Source organism: Drosophila santomea, chromosome 3R (assembly GCF_016746245.2).
Source record: "Drosophila santomea strain STO CAGO 1482 chromosome 3R, Prin_Dsan_1.1, whole genome shotgun sequence".
Lineage (NCBI taxonomy): Eukaryota > Metazoa > Arthropoda > Insecta > Diptera > Drosophilidae > Drosophila > Drosophila santomea.
Window position 1 is genome coordinate 6,074,196 of NC_053019.2, and position 14,665 is coordinate 6,088,860.

Below are 14,665 nucleotides of genomic sequence, written 5' to 3' on the forward strand. Positions count from 1 at the left end.
GGTTTTAACCGAGTATATGAAACGTAATAAAAAGTTTCTTTCGTATAAATGTCGAATGTGGCTATTAAATTTATATAGTCCGTTTTTTAATTATTTTCTTAGGTGTACGTTTATGGTATATTAGTCTATAAAATGATTTAATTTCATTTCTTTCATTTTAATGACAGCGGTAACTATCAAGGTATTTTCTAAGGTCCATAAACGAGTAAACGAATACGTTTTTGTCAGAACTACGAATAAGGAATGCACGGCACAGCTCTAAGGTATAGGATTAAATTAGGGTATATCAGCACGACAAAATCAATATTGTTTGGAATTCACAATGATAGAATATATAGTTATTCACACATTATTCAATAACAGCTTCATGTGCTGCCTTCGTTCCTGGCCAGTTGGTGAATGATTGTGTCTTCTGGAGTGCACTATTTCTTCATTTAGCACATGGAGCCGACCATGGCACTTGCTTTGGGTGGTGTACTGGGTGCAGCGCCAGTAGGTTTTCCCTTTTATGCACTTCTCTCGGACGTAGCAGAACATTTTGTGCATCAGCAGGACGTGACCCTTCTGACTGACAACGTACTTCAATGTGTTTTCTATAAAGAAACGAAATGTTAAAGGTTAGAATGGGTTACCTAGTGTAGACTTGAACAATTGGAGATGAGGAGCTAATAAAGAAGTTTGGTCAAGCAAAGTATTTTCTTTCCATTTATTATGAATGAATGATCCACTTTTGCTTGTCTCTAAAGTACACCTAATGCCAACTACAGTCTCCCTAGACGTCGTGAGTAAGGTCATTGAGCTCCTCCTCGTGGAGATCGAAGCTGACGCCGCCAGCTCCCTCCATCTCGCAGTCCAATTTGGTGGCCATTTGGTGCGGTTCCCGAAGCGTCTGCGCCTTGCTAGAGCTGTACTTGTTCCGTTTGAGCTCCGCGTGCAGGTGCTCCGCCTTGTTGATTATGAACTTGGGCGGCGTCTCCTTTAACATGGTGATGCGGGCAGGACACTTTAGCTTCTTGGTGGCCATCGAGCTGCAGCGCCACAGGATCTTCTTTTTGTTCTCGCTCATGATCAGAAAGCGAATGCCATTTGCCATAATGGCGGGGCGACCGCGCAGCGATTGCGTAAAGAAAACCAGCACATCTTCCGGATTGGGGACCTCGTCGTTGGCCAGAACAACTGCAATAAAGGAAGAAAAGATTAGGTATGGTCGAAAGTGCTGGCTAATACAACTATACATTCAAGAAATTGGACAATTATGTAGGTGTCTCAGGTTTCGTCTCGTTTTATTAACATGTTTTTGAGAAAGACTCTTAAATTACATATCGAACATGTGCGCCATGCTCTGCGGAAGACTCCTCACGTTGGACACCACAGGAGTCTTTATTCTGGGCCCTACTCCCGTGCCAGGTTTTTCTTTGCGCTTCGGTCGCATGTGGCAGTGGTCATGGATCTGCCGGAAATCGTTGCTGTTTGTCTTGCTCATGCAAATAAGCACTGGGCACTTGGTATGGCGATAATACCAATGACAGCGCCAGTACAGATTGGTGCGGTTTATATTGTTGCGGAAGAACTTCATCCCATCGAGCCAGAGAAGCTGCCCGCCACGCTTGGACACGGAAAACTGGATCAGCGGATTGTTGCCGCGGTACTGTCCATGTCCGTAGTCAAATTCTGTAAGAACACCGAATGCAGAAGAAGTACTTTAGTATCTTGTTCTAAATTCTTAAACTTAGTTAAATTGGCTTAGACTGATACATAAAGGTATTAAAAAACATTTGACATTGCTTCGCTTTAATACACATATTTTACAGGCTTATGGACTAGGTGCTAAGCAGTATCTAATCGCGGCTAGAAGTCTCGGTTTCTTTGTTTCGATTTTATTTCAAGGAGTGGCGGCGGCTCGCGAATAAGAGGAGGAGGTCCACGAGTTTCAAGCTCCGGATCCGGATCAGCTTCGTTATCCATCTCAGCCTCTGGTTCCGCTTGTGCCTCTTCTTCAGCGGTTCCCAATAACTTTGATTCTGAGCCAGGCAGTGGCTTGATCTCAATGTCGTTGCTTTCCGTGTGCTGGTGCTGGTGACACAGTCGTAGGATGAGGGTGGACTCGTCATGGATGGCGATGGCAGGACAACGCTCCTTGTAATAGTTCCGGCATTTCCAGTACTGCAGATGACCACGCTTTTTGTTTCGAAAGAAGCGGAAGCCATTGATCACCAGCAACTTGCCACCGTTCTTCTTGGAGTCCGCGAAGTCAATGTGAAAGGCTGTGGATGAAACAGAAACTTTGGATTAGTTTGAGAATTTGTGTACAAGTGCTACGTCAAAGGCGTAGGTATATCCTTATGGAAAAATATGTAGTTCGTCTTAAATGTGGTTTAAAGTGTAAAGCAGTCATTTATTTAAGAGTAAATTGTTAAATGTCTAGCGGGTTTGACAGTGTGCACTTAAATGTAAGCCTTGGACGAATCCAGTGATAACGCCTTCTTCTCCCTTCTAATGAGAACAGGCAGATTCAGGTTGTTGCTAGGAAATTTCCGGCTGTGATCATGCTCGTAGGTGCATTTGATGATTCGCTCTTGTGCGTTTTTGTCAACCGCGGTCACGACACGAGCTCTGCAGACCGTCACATCCTGTTGGTGGTACAAGGGAATATGTGGTTACTTCTCCACTCTAATTTAAATAAGAGAGAACGCTATAGTCGAGTTCTCCGACTATCTGATACCCGTTACATAGCTAGTGGAAGTGCGAAGGATAAATTTCACCACTGACAGTTTTTGGCGGTTTGGGGGCGTTAGAGTGGGCGTGTAAAAAAGATTTTTGGAAAATCGAGAGCAATTTACAAGACTAAAACAAGAGAGAACGCTATAGTCGAGTTCCCCGACTATCTGATACCCGTTTCTCAGCTAGTAGAAGTGCGAAGGAGAGTCTTCAACACTGACAGTTTTTGGCGGTTTGTGGGCGTTAGAGTGGGCGTGGCAAAAAGTTTTTTGGTAAATCGATAGAAATTTACAAGACTAATACAAAAATGAAAAAATATCAAAACATTTTTCAAAAGTGTGGGCGTGGCAGTTTTGGGCGGTTTGTGGGCGTTAGAGTGGGCATGGCAACATGAATCGCTGCGTCTATGTCTCTGAAGTCTGTATGCTTAATCTCAACTTTCTAGCTTTTGTAGTTCCTGAGATCACAGCGTTCATACAGACGGACAGACAGACGGACATGGTCATATCGACTCGGCTATTGGTCCTGATCAAGAATATATATACTATATATGGTCGGAAACGCTTTCTTCTCTAACTCTAAGTGCTTTCTGGTATAAAAAAACCTACATATGTATATTCCATGATTTCAGCAAAGACTCATAGCTAAACTTACCTTTTTCGAGCATATCCAGTAGGTACGAGAGGCGGAACATCGGTTCTTAACAAACTTCTCATTCTGAAAGAGCAGCACGGTTCTTCCCCGCTGTCCAGTGCCAAAGACAGCCAGTTCTAAAAGGATTGAAAAAGATAATTAGACATTGCGAAAAACCAAAAACTTGGAAATGTTTTTTAAAAGGCATGTGTGGGTAACTACTAATCTAGCTTTCAAACGAAGAAGTATATGTTTATTGGAAATATAGTAATGTGAACATGTCTACAAATGGTTGTGCACGCCTGAAATGGCTACATAAGTGGGCTTGGTTTTGTGGGTAATCATGTAAACGTTGCAGTTTAATCGCTTTTTGGCGCACCACCAATATATGATGTCGTTGTAGTTGGCCCGTCGATCATAGCGATATCCGTCGTAGAGCAGAACATCGCCGCTCTTGGTCCTATCATACCGAATGCGATCCCAGTCGTCCAGGGTGCGGACGCACTTCTGTTCGGATGCCAATCCACAGCGAACATTTTGTGGCCGTGTACCATGAGTTTTGGGTAAGAAGCTTTCGTTTCCAAAGTCAGCCAGGTTTCTCGGATCAAGCTCACCCAAACCTGAAAAGAAAAACCATGTTAAGGTGTGAACGCAACAAGCTATATATTCTAAGTTTAAAAGAAAAACAACACCGCAATGCGGAATAAGAGTTTATACAGAGATATATATATTTAAATAAAGTAAAATAAAACAAGAGACCTCTATTTGCCATACATTCACATATATAAGTTCAGTTTTAAGCAAATTCATTGGAACACTCACCTGAGCTTACTAAAGACTATCATCTGCACTATAATCCTTAAACTGACAAATTGAATGATGTTATTGCAAAAAACTGACATTTAGTTCACTATTCTTTTCTATACATATGGGTGCTTTATTGCTATAGCTATGAATGTGGCCCGATTCAGCCCGCTGAATGCTCTTTATCTAAGAATGATTGTGTACCCCGCTGACGGCGTAGCGGGATTGGCCATTCGGCAAGATGTGAGTGATGACGCGGGACCGGCATTGTTTGCGCCACTTGCTGCACTTCCAGTAGACCTTGTCCTTGTAGGCGGCGTTCCGCAGGTAACGATGCTCTCCACAATGTAAAACTCCATTTCCGGCCGGAGTACGAACATAGTGCACGTCCTCCATAGATTTGGACAAACGAACGCGCTTCATCAGCGGGTGTTGTTCGGATTTTACGAGCGGAACAGTTATTACATCGAATGTCACTAAAACAAAGAAAAATAGGCAGAATTAGTAAAAAGCTACGCAATCAAATATTTCACATACAGATATTTTTTTCAAATTATATAGTACGCTTCGCTTAAACACATAAGACAAACAGTTTATTTTAGATTCGCATATAAATAGTCTACTCCTAGATCGCAAGGTATGGCTAGATTTTGAGTCTCGATTCATTGCAGGTTGTTAAGGTCCTCGATGCTTAAGTTGAGTGTCCTTAGCTCTAGTGTTAGATCCTCGTCACCCTCCTCCTTTATGAAGCCAGTGGATACAGCCTTTCCCGACTTGTTTCGCTGTTTTCCCATGACGTTTGCCACCGAAAGCCGTTTTTTTCGCTCCGTGTTCAGGCAGGTGTGATGGCAGGATTCCAGGACTATTTTGTGCACACCTTCAACCACATTGGTGACCACTCGAGCATTGCACTTCGTGCTGCCCTGGAATAAAGATATGAAATAAAACAAGCTGATTTCTGTCTGAAACTGTCATAAAAGCCATAACTAAATAGCAAGTACAACTTAGCAACTTAGCAATAAGTTTTTTGCGTGGTTATCCTAAAGGTTACATCAATTTTATCTTACCTTTTTTGAGCATATCCAGTACGTCTTAAGGTTACTGCGACGATTTCGCACGTAGTTATAACCATTAAAAGCCAACAGTTTGCAACCGCGCTGTCCCCGAATAAAGGTGAGTAGGCTATGCTTGATGGCGCCCTTCATGTCATCGAGATCGTCGAATACTGTAAGATAACAAATTACCTTTAAGTAAGCTTAAATGCAAAGACTACAATTATGGAGACTGTTGAAGTGTGAATTCTATAAAATACGGGTTTGATTTTTCAGATTTATATTCTATAATAAATAGGCTATAAATTGATTCTATACAATAAGCCTAAGTGGGCCGGTTTTTATATGTTTCCTTAATAGGGCGGATGGTTATGTTGGCCGCATTTTATGGTCACATCGTGGTCTTGCCCGGTGACCACGCGGGCCTTGCATTTGTGAGCACCCGCTCGAGCGCAAGACCAATAAGTTTTTAATCCCGATGTCTTGTTTCGAGTGAAGGTGAACTCTCCAATCTTCAGTTTTCGGCTCCCGCGAAACCCGGTGATGTACGAGTAGTATGCAACGGAATCTGAGGATAAAAAGTAGACACACATGGTTAGTACAAACGAGTGGAGAAGTAGGACTCAGATCTAAATCTAAAGGGCAAAGAGACGCTTGGAACACCAGAAACTTAGCTAACTTGAACTTTATTGAGTCAGACGAGTGTTGAGGTGATGCAATATTTTACACTTGGACTTAAGACTAGAGCGCTATGTCGTTGTTGGCGGTGCTGGAGTGGCGGGTGTTTCAAGAGGGTCCTGGCGACGCTCCGCCCGGGCCGCCGCCTCTGCTTCCGCCCGCTGTCGCTTTAGAGAGCCGTACTTCCGCGCCTTGGTGATAACTTCGTGGTTGTGCTCGCTGTTCAGGATGGTGAGTGTATCCAATTTGGTTTTAAGCCGCGCACGACATCGCAACACTGCAAACTAAAGGGAGAACCACAATGAATATATTGACTGATGTAGATTTGGCTTAAATGTAGGAATGCAGTTTATTTGTGAAAGATTATATTTTATTTTATCAATAGGGTTCAGTTTGGCCATCTTTGATATTAGCTGACATCTGTCGAGTGCTTTATGTTCATTTTGGTTTGGCAATTCATGATGAATGGTTTAACAGCTGATCAGCGATACTAAATCGTTAAATTTAATTTCGAAAATGATAGGTCGTTTGTGAAAGTGCACTCTTTGCTTCGCCCGTTTTATGGTCCTCATAATCGGCCATCAATTCAGACTGTGCGCAATATTATCGAGAAATTTCGCATCCAGTTCACTCTTTTGGACCTTCGGCCACCGACTAGACTTCGCACTCTGCGCACTGAAGAAAATATTGTACGAGCTATTTCCGACATAGGGCCCCAGATGCTTGAAAAAGTTGTCAAGAATTAGACTTCCAGAATGCAGTTTCTAAAACTACGAAGTTATATTCCACCATTAATGCCATCGAATTATCTTTATCAAATAAATAAAAAAATCTGCTCTCTACATCCACCTGTACATTTTCTTTTTATACCCGTTACTCGTAGAGTAAAAGGGTATACTAGATTCGTTGAAAAGTATGTAACAGGCAGAAGGAAGCGTTTCCGACCATATAAAGTATATATATTATTGATCAGGATCAATAGCCGAGTCTGTCTTTCCGTATGAACGTGTCGAGATCTCAGGAACTACAAAAGCTAGAAAGTTGAGATTAAGCATACAGACTCCAGGGACATAGACGAAGCGCAAGTTTGTCGAATCATGCTGCCACGCCCACAAACCGCCCAAAGCTGCCACGCCCACACTTTTGAAAAATGTTTTGATATTTTTTCATTTTTGTATTAGTCTTGTAAATTTCTATCTATTTGCCGAAAAACTTTTGGCCACGCCTACTCTAACGCCCACAAACCGCCAAAAACTGTCAGTGTTGAAGACCTCCTCCGCACTTTCACTAGCTGAGTAACGGGAATCAGATAGTCGGGGAACTCGAATATAGCGTTCTCTCTTGTTCACTTTAAAAACATAAACCTCCTAAAAAAACACCCTTTATATACAATAAAGCTTTTAAAAAAGAAGGATGTGCGAAAATAACTAACAACTTATTAGAGTTTTTCAGAATTAGTAGAATTATTACTCAGAATTATTACTCGGAAAAGTAGGCTTCACTAATGTTCATCGCGACTAACTAGTAACTACATAGTTTTTTCTCTAGTAATTATCTCTATACTTTTCTGTTTTAGGCATTATATAGAAGAATTTAAACCAAAATACTAGAACGCCTGAAACGTATTTTACGAATGTATATCTCACATCATACACTTACCTGGCTGCAGCGCCAATACGTGACGTCGTCCCGGCAGATGTGACGATTAAAGGTGTGCTGCTTGAGCATGATCTGCTTGGTGCCGTACTTGCTGACAATGAAGAAGGGGGAGTTGCTGTTGACCACTCCAGCGGACGAGGCGTTGGCCAACTGCATGGTGGCCTCGCCCACATCCACGCTGATCTGGTAGTCGAATTTGGCTACAACAAGAAGAGTTTTCCGCGTTAGTAATGCGTGCTGATTGGATTAGGGACATTTTAGTTGAAAAGAGGTAATAAAACACTTGGGATTGCTTTAATGGATTTCGGTATATTGTACATCGTGGGTTCGGCCTATGACTACATACACATCCTACATCCTACAAGCACTGCAGACAGTGCTGGGCGTGCTCATGATGCCTGGTGAGTCGGGGTCGTCGGCTCAGCTCCACGAGGACATAGTAGGACGGGCAGTTCCTGGTCAAGCAATGGAAGTAGGTTCGGTACTGCATGGCGCGGGTTTTCTTGTAGGATTTCCCGCCGACCATCAGGAATTCGCCCTGGGCGGTGCGTTTCAAGCGGACGCCCTTGTTCTGGTCTTTTGCTGGAGAAGATGAAGGTACGATGATGAAATGACGGTTGGCACATGAGTACTTAATGTAGCTATCGGATGCAAGTGTGTATATTTTTATGTGAAAATTACATTGCTTCGGGTTTGTGTAAATTCATTTAATATTGCGGATAAAAGGCATCCTTGGGCATTAGTTTAGCGGGCACCTTGCCACCCAAAAACCGAGGCGGATGGTTGTGGGCATTCTTCCCCAGCTTGATCCCTCCATCGAACTTGGTTATGGCCCTCGCGGAGCACTTGTTCTCGTTTAGACGCTTGCCGTTTCCGTCGGAACAGATCCAATTGACCGTGGCCCGGAAACTGGCCTCCTTCTTGTACATGTATCCATTGAATACCAGGTTAAAGCCCTGTTTCTGGTTTTTCAGGAAGAAATACTCATGTTTATCGATCCACTGGCCACGCGGAATATCCCCGATGAACTGACCTGTAATGGAGGAACCAAGGAAACTGGCTTTATTACCCGGGTGGCTTGAAAATTAAATGTATAGCCCACAGAAAAACACATGGAAGTTTGGGGTGATGAGTAAACTATTTATTGCAGGCAATTCCCGATACACTCTATTTATACCCGCTTATTTATATCACTTGTGGGAGTTTGTAGCTACTTACAAGTCGATTTATAGTTTACTATTCTAGTATTTCGCTACAGATCCTTTTTGTGGACAAGGAAGGTTCCATAGCAGCAAGGTGGGCTCACCTGGGGACTCACCTGGACAGCGGAGAAAAACCACATTGCTTCCCCAAGTTACTAGTTCACCTTATATTCATATATAAACATCCATTTGGCACTTTTTTTTGAAGGTATTCCTTTTTGAGACACCAACAACAACAAAGATGACAATCGCTGCACACACAGACGCGCATACAACCACACAATCACTCACTCGCTGCATTTTTGCAGGACAATTCACAGTCCACCATCTCCGGACATTTATTACCATGCTGCACTTAGCCACACTTAATCCCGTTCACCGTTTACTAACTCTAAAAGAGCAATTTGTTTGTCAAAAAACAAAAACGGAGCGAACACAACACGGCGAAAAAATAACAACTACAACAAAAATGGCGTGTCAAAAGCAGCAGAATCAGTGCTGTTAGCGGAAGCAATCGGTTATCGGCTGTTAACTGTATTTAAATCATAACGGATTTTTTTTTTCAGATATTTGATGTACAAGTAGCTTACCAATGTTTTTATTTTATTTCACTGATATTCTTGCTATTTTTTCATTCTTTCAGAGGGGTTTCTTTATATTTTATCTAACAGAACTTTTCAGATATAAACAATGCTAAGTTAAGGCTGTTAAGAAAATATTTTAATGTTAGCTTACAGCCTTATAATCGATGATATCCAGGCATTTATCTAACGCTCTAACGCTACTATTGTAAGAATAACCTTTCATATTTAAAGGGATCCCTTTCACGTTTTTTCAGCTAAACTCTTTGACTGACGAATAAATAAATACAGGTGATTTATTCAACTGCACTAGCCAAATAGTAAATCACTAAACGATACTGTCAGGTGCCAACCATCGATAACATAGTAAGAACTTATCCCAGCTCTAAAGTACAGTGCTCTTCTTCTTTAAACCGTGTTTTTCGTGCATTAAAAATTTTATTCTATATATTTGTACATTACCCCCAGCTTGAAAACCAATAAAATACACATGAACCAGCTAAAGACCCTTCTCAGTTGTTTTATTTTAATTTTTTCGCCCGAAAAGCCCAATCTTACACAGATGTTTTAACCTGTTGCGTTTGATTCTCCAATTGACAGCCGCCACATCCTCATCTGCAACTAAGATTCCACCACGTAAACGCGGCAGACCGAAAACCAAGGTTGAGGATCAGACGCCCAAGCCAAAGCTCCTGGAAAAATTACAGGCGGCGACCCTGAATGAGGAGGCAAGCGAACCTGCAGTGTACGCCTCCACAACGAAAGGTGAGTCCGAATCCTGGCTAGAATCCTGCTCACAGATAACAAAGCTATTTCCACGCTCCATTCGCAGGCGGTGTCAAGCTAATCTTCAATGGCCACCTGTTCAAGTTCTCATTCCGCAAAGCGGACTACTCCGTGTTTCAGTGCTGCTACCGTGAGCACGGAGAGGAGTGCAAGGTGCGGGTGGTATGCGACCAAAAAAGGGTCTTTCCTTACGAGGGCGAGCACGTTCACTTTATGCAGGCCAGCGACAAAAGCTGCCTGCCCTCCCAGTTCATGCCGGGCGAATCGGGTGTCATATCCTCGCTGTCGCCCAGCAAGGACACCAAGGTGGAGCTGCTGATCAAAAACACCACCAAGCTCGAGGATGCCGGCGACAAGGAGGATGAAGATTTTGAGGAGTTCGAGATTCAGGAGATCGACGAGATTGAATTGGACGAACCGGAGAAGACTCCCGCCAAGGAGGAAGAAGTGGACCCCAATGATTTCCGTGAAAAAATCAAGCGACGACTTCAAAAGGCACTGCAGAACAAGAAGAAGTGACACAGAATATGCCTTAGAACTTCAAATTATACTTTTTACTATATTAACTTAACTATGATCAAGAAGGCTCAAAAAGCCCAACAGTACAATATCAGATCTGCCTAAGAGCTTGACTTTATACTTTCTATATTCAATCGGGTTTTAAATACCCATAATAATTCAAAATAATTAAGTTTTTCGTAATAAAACGAAGTCAATAAATCAGACCTTAAAACATTTCACTAGCTAGTAAGCTCTAACTTAATACGTAACTGTACTCAAAACCCTTTTTAAATGATAAGTAACACACTTTTTCTGCCTTTCAGTTACACAACACGTCCGCAACTGTGGTCCACAGATGTTCCTGATCAGCCGCAAGGGCGGCACTCTTTTGACCATTAACAACTTTGTATACCGCTCCAATCTCAAGTTTTTCGGCAAAAGCAATAATATCCTGTACTGGGAGTGCGTTCAAAACCGATCGGTTAAATGCCGCAGCCGATTAAAGACCATCGGAGATGATCTCTATGTTACCAATGGTTCGTAAAGTGCAAGCAAAGGCCTTATACCACATAATGACTTATTTACATATTCAGATGTGCACAATCATATGGGCGACAACAAGCGTATTGAGGCGGCTAAGGCCGCTGGGATGCTAATCCACAAGAAGCTGAGTTCCCTCACAGCCGCTGATAAAATCCAGGGTTCCTGGAAAATGGATACCGAGGGCAACCCAGACCAGCTGCCCAAGATTTAACCGGTTCCTAGACATACCCAACCCAACGTCCGAGTTCTGTTAGGGCTAAGATAATGTATTCTACTATTGTTCTTGAAAGTATATCATTGATTTAGACTGAGTGTCCCGAGCCTAGTTAGAATGGGTAAGTAGCCTGTTCATCTGGGATCTCAAAATATCATTTTTGTAATTCTTAAAGTCCCGGGTCATATTATTTATTCTGTTCTCATTGCCTAGACGCTTCTGACCACGGCACTGACTTAAACAATGGCTTGTGTTCCGTACAAAATATGAACTTTTAATAAAATCAGATAAACATCTAAACGAAATGCAATTATATGATCTCGTCATACGTGAGATTCCTGGCTGAATCTCTAATTAGACAATCTTTCAAAGTGGTTAAATCCGTAGTAAATAGTTTGTGTTTATTTTGTGCGCGAGATCTTATCCCATTTTTTTTGCAAGATTTACAAATCAATCCATTTTCGTGGGTCCGTGCTGAAATCTAATTTAGAGTTGAGCTATGCACGACTACTTTGATATTTCACTTTGCCTTAAGTTATTATGTTTTAATTTAGAAACTGTCTGGCTTTTTCGAGAAATCCATATAAACTATATGCTAATTTTGGTGTATTTCTAACATCTTACAATTTTCTCGTGTAGCTGGTAAATATTTACGATAAATTAGGAAGCCTTGTATATAACCTATGCATTGCTAGAGTTGGAATGTTCTTGATATTGAGAACAGGACTACGTTTAGTCCTAATCTGTAGTGACCCAAGGCATTTTTAGATTTTCTAGCTTAGCCCTGACATTTTTATGGTTGTGCGATGAACACGTGCTGCGGTATTTCACCTCGGAGTCCACCATGAATGTGGAGGCTCGGGCCTTGCAACCCTTGTGATGATACATACAGCGCCACGATCCGATTAGGTTGTCCTTGCCCAAAATGCGGTGGACGATAAAGTGCTCATTAGCAATGATTAGCCTCGGCCGTCTATGAGCAGCAAGATTAAACTCCGCAGGCCCGTCAAAATGCAACAGCTTTTTTGAATAACGCCTGCGATCTGAAACAAAAAACATTAAGTCAGAAAATTGTCTTGATAATGTGCAGAAATCTATTGTGTAGCTAGAATAAATAGCTAAAACAGTATAGTAGAATAAATGTTTCTATTATCTTTATTTGGGTTTATAAATTGCTTAAGCTAATCAGGACCTATAAAATTTTGCACTTAGCTTAGGTTTAGGTGGGTCGATTTGCAGTATGCAATCTTTGGAATATTTTAAGGACTTTCTAGTAGCTTCCAATTCATCCGTGATGTTATTCAATATTTCGGAAGTTAAAACCATATGACACCGGTCATTATTCCTACTACGTTATACAAACAAGGTATATTATGTCCTTAAAATTCTGCAAACTCCTTGCCCACTAAAAATCGCTCACCTTAGGTACACTCTACATCGACATTAGTTCAACAGATTATTTAAACCACAGAATTTAGTGAGCCCTCACCCGACGGGGCTAGTAATCTTTGCTGATAAAGACGGCACCGTGGGCCTGGTGCTGTTGCATCAGTGCCATCATCTGCGGCGTCTGCACGTGGGGCAGGGAGAGGGGCATCGCCAATGACATGGAGACGGGCACAGGTACCGTCACCGGCATGCCGAGGTGGGTGGGAGCTGTGGCGTATGTTGTCGGAGGCATCTGCGAGACTTGGGTCATCATCTCCATCGCAGGAATGGACGTCGCCGAGGTGACCACAGGATTAGGGTTGGGTGGTGAATTTTTAACCGCAGGCACAGTGCCGTTGGCCTTAGCCTGGCAGTAAAGTTGACACAGGGGCAGCAGCTCCTTGTGCCGCCTCTTGATATGGCTGAGAAAGTTCCCCGTGGACTTGGTGGTGCCGGAGATTAGTCCGTGACATGTTGTGCAGGTGGCCTGGATAGCTCCTGGCGTCTTCTGGTTCGGCTGGATGTTCTTGTAGAACTTACCGTCCAATATCTTGGGCAGGGTAAAGGGTTTTCGGAACGATTCCTCGTCGCTTAAATAGGTGACAGCCAAGGCGGCCACAGCAGCATCCGTTGACTGTCCAGGCGTCGGTGAAGGCTCCATTTTGATCTTAACTGCAAAATGAAAATATAAACAGATTAGCTGGGATTTCAGTAGGCTAGCAGCTAACTATAGTAGGCACAGAACGAGAACACGCAGAACTACATAATGTGTGCACATTTCATTAAATTTATTTAGGTTAAGGTAGAGCTGAAATCTATGAGTAAATTATATTAACTGCTGGTCGTTCAGAGCCTACTGCAGCTCCGGGAATTCGTCCAGCATGTCAGTCGTGAGATCCATCGAGTTGACTTCCGGACCATGAGTGTGCGGAGCGCCAGCGATGCGCAGGGTGACATCTTGCACTTTGGAGGTCACCAAGGTGGCTCGGCAGCTGTGTTTCACGTAGCGTGAGCACCGCCAGAAGACGTTCTTCAGACTTTGGCGATTCACGACATACCGGTAGCCTTCGTAGACCAGCATTACCCTGCCTCGCTGAGTCGTGGTGTAATGGATGCTGGCGCTGGTGGTTTTGCCATCGAAGAGCGCCTTTAGCGACTGGATGACACCTGGAAAGGGGATAAAGGCGGTTCACAGACATTAGTTGGGGTTATTTTGGGAGCTCTAGGTGAGACCACTAGCTACTGCACAAAAGGTTTAGGGGGAAGTTCTATTACAGGCATTTATTTCGGTTTACGAATGCAAATATCAATTTAAACTAGTTCCCCTCCTTGACTGCCATAAGTTTAAGCGTAGACAGCTTGTGGTCAATAAACTCCTGTACTGCGGATGGGGTCAGCTGGTTGCCGCGCAAGGCAAAAACTTTGCACACATGGGCTGGAAAGATGGGATAAAACACAGGTTAGTAATACTCTTCGTGCAAGGGACGTAGCCTCCATTATGTACTTATGATGTCTAGGAGCAGGTCCTCGTCCGCGCCCTCCTCGTGATGGGCGATGCGCACCAGCTTATCTTTACCAATCACCAGATCCATTACCCGGCACGTATATATCATCGGCATGGGGATATATGCCTTAGCAAGCGCCACCTTGGACACAAAGACCCGACTGCCATCGAATAAAGGGATAGCATCAGCATCTTTAGGGAACTTCTGCACGCTATCTGTTGCTGGTTTCCTTGGATGCTCCGTGGGCTTCGGGATGGCGATGTCCTTTTTTGGGCCATCTGGAACGGCACATGGGTGCAAAACCGATTACAACACTTTGTCTTGTGAGGTCAAAAGAAAACGTAAACAAAATAAAACACGG

At 43.0% G+C, this 14,665-nt stretch overlaps 3 protein-coding genes across 26 annotated transcripts in view; 2 read left to right on the forward strand and 1 right to left on the reverse strand.

Annotated features, from left to right (window-relative positions):
* Positions 1-14,665, reverse strand: part of LOC120454001 (modifier of mdg4-like) — a 28,101-nt gene that overhangs the window by 1,052 nt on the left and 12,384 nt on the right. The window contains exons 1-4 of one of the 24 annotated variants that reach the window (XM_039638992.2): positions 4,174-4,327; positions 3,731-3,971; positions 3,373-3,488; positions 2,370-2,630 (exon numbers count right to left, since the gene is read on the reverse strand). The exons of 2 other annotated variants lie outside the window; for them this stretch is intronic. In XM_039638992.2, coding sequence (XP_039494926.1) covers positions 2,445-2,630; positions 3,373-3,488; positions 3,731-3,905 — 477 coding nt within the window. In that variant the 5' untranslated portion in view covers positions 3,906-3,971; positions 4,174-4,327 and the 3' untranslated portion in view covers positions 2,370-2,444. Of the gene's footprint in view, positions 1-327; positions 594-692; positions 1,177-1,258; positions 1,672-1,774; positions 2,265-2,369; positions 2,631-3,372; positions 3,489-3,578; positions 3,972-4,173; positions 4,632-4,779; positions 5,079-5,222; positions 5,381-5,470; positions 5,776-5,876; positions 6,170-7,544; positions 7,745-7,833; positions 8,127-8,225; positions 8,578-11,746; positions 12,415-12,508; positions 13,472-13,570; positions 13,967-14,065; positions 14,235-14,303; positions 14,583-14,665 lie in introns of those variants that run through there. 21 more of the 24 variants (XM_039638991.2, XM_039638970.2, XM_039638982.1 and 18 more) reach the window with 21 other exon arrangements.
* LOC120453356 (modifier of mdg4) lies at positions 9,858-10,836 on the forward strand (the record flags this gene model as incomplete). The annotated part of the gene is made up of 2 exons (XM_039638029.2): positions 9,858-10,092; positions 10,160-10,836. Coding segments are annotated over 2 exons (708 nt in total), but the record flags the coding sequence as incomplete, so codon positions are not given.
* Positions 10,964-11,671, forward strand: LOC120454008. Its single transcript, XM_039638996.2, has 2 exons — positions 10,964-11,150; positions 11,208-11,671. The coding sequence occupies exons 1-2, from the start codon at positions 10,970-10,972 to the stop codon at positions 11,366-11,368; spliced, it is 342 nt and encodes a 113-aa protein (XP_039494930.1). The 5' UTR covers positions 10,964-10,969; the 3' UTR covers positions 11,369-11,671.

Excerpts from the sequence above, each read along its gene's own strand:
- LOC120454008 (XM_039638996.2), top strand. The coding sequence starts at position 10,970 with ATGTTCCTGATCAGCCGCAAGGGCGGCACTCTTTTGACCATTAACAAC. Across the intron at positions 11,151-11,207 it reads TGATCTCTATGTTACCAATG|ATGTGCACAATCATATGGGC; the intron begins GTTCGTAAAGTG and ends TTACATATTCAG.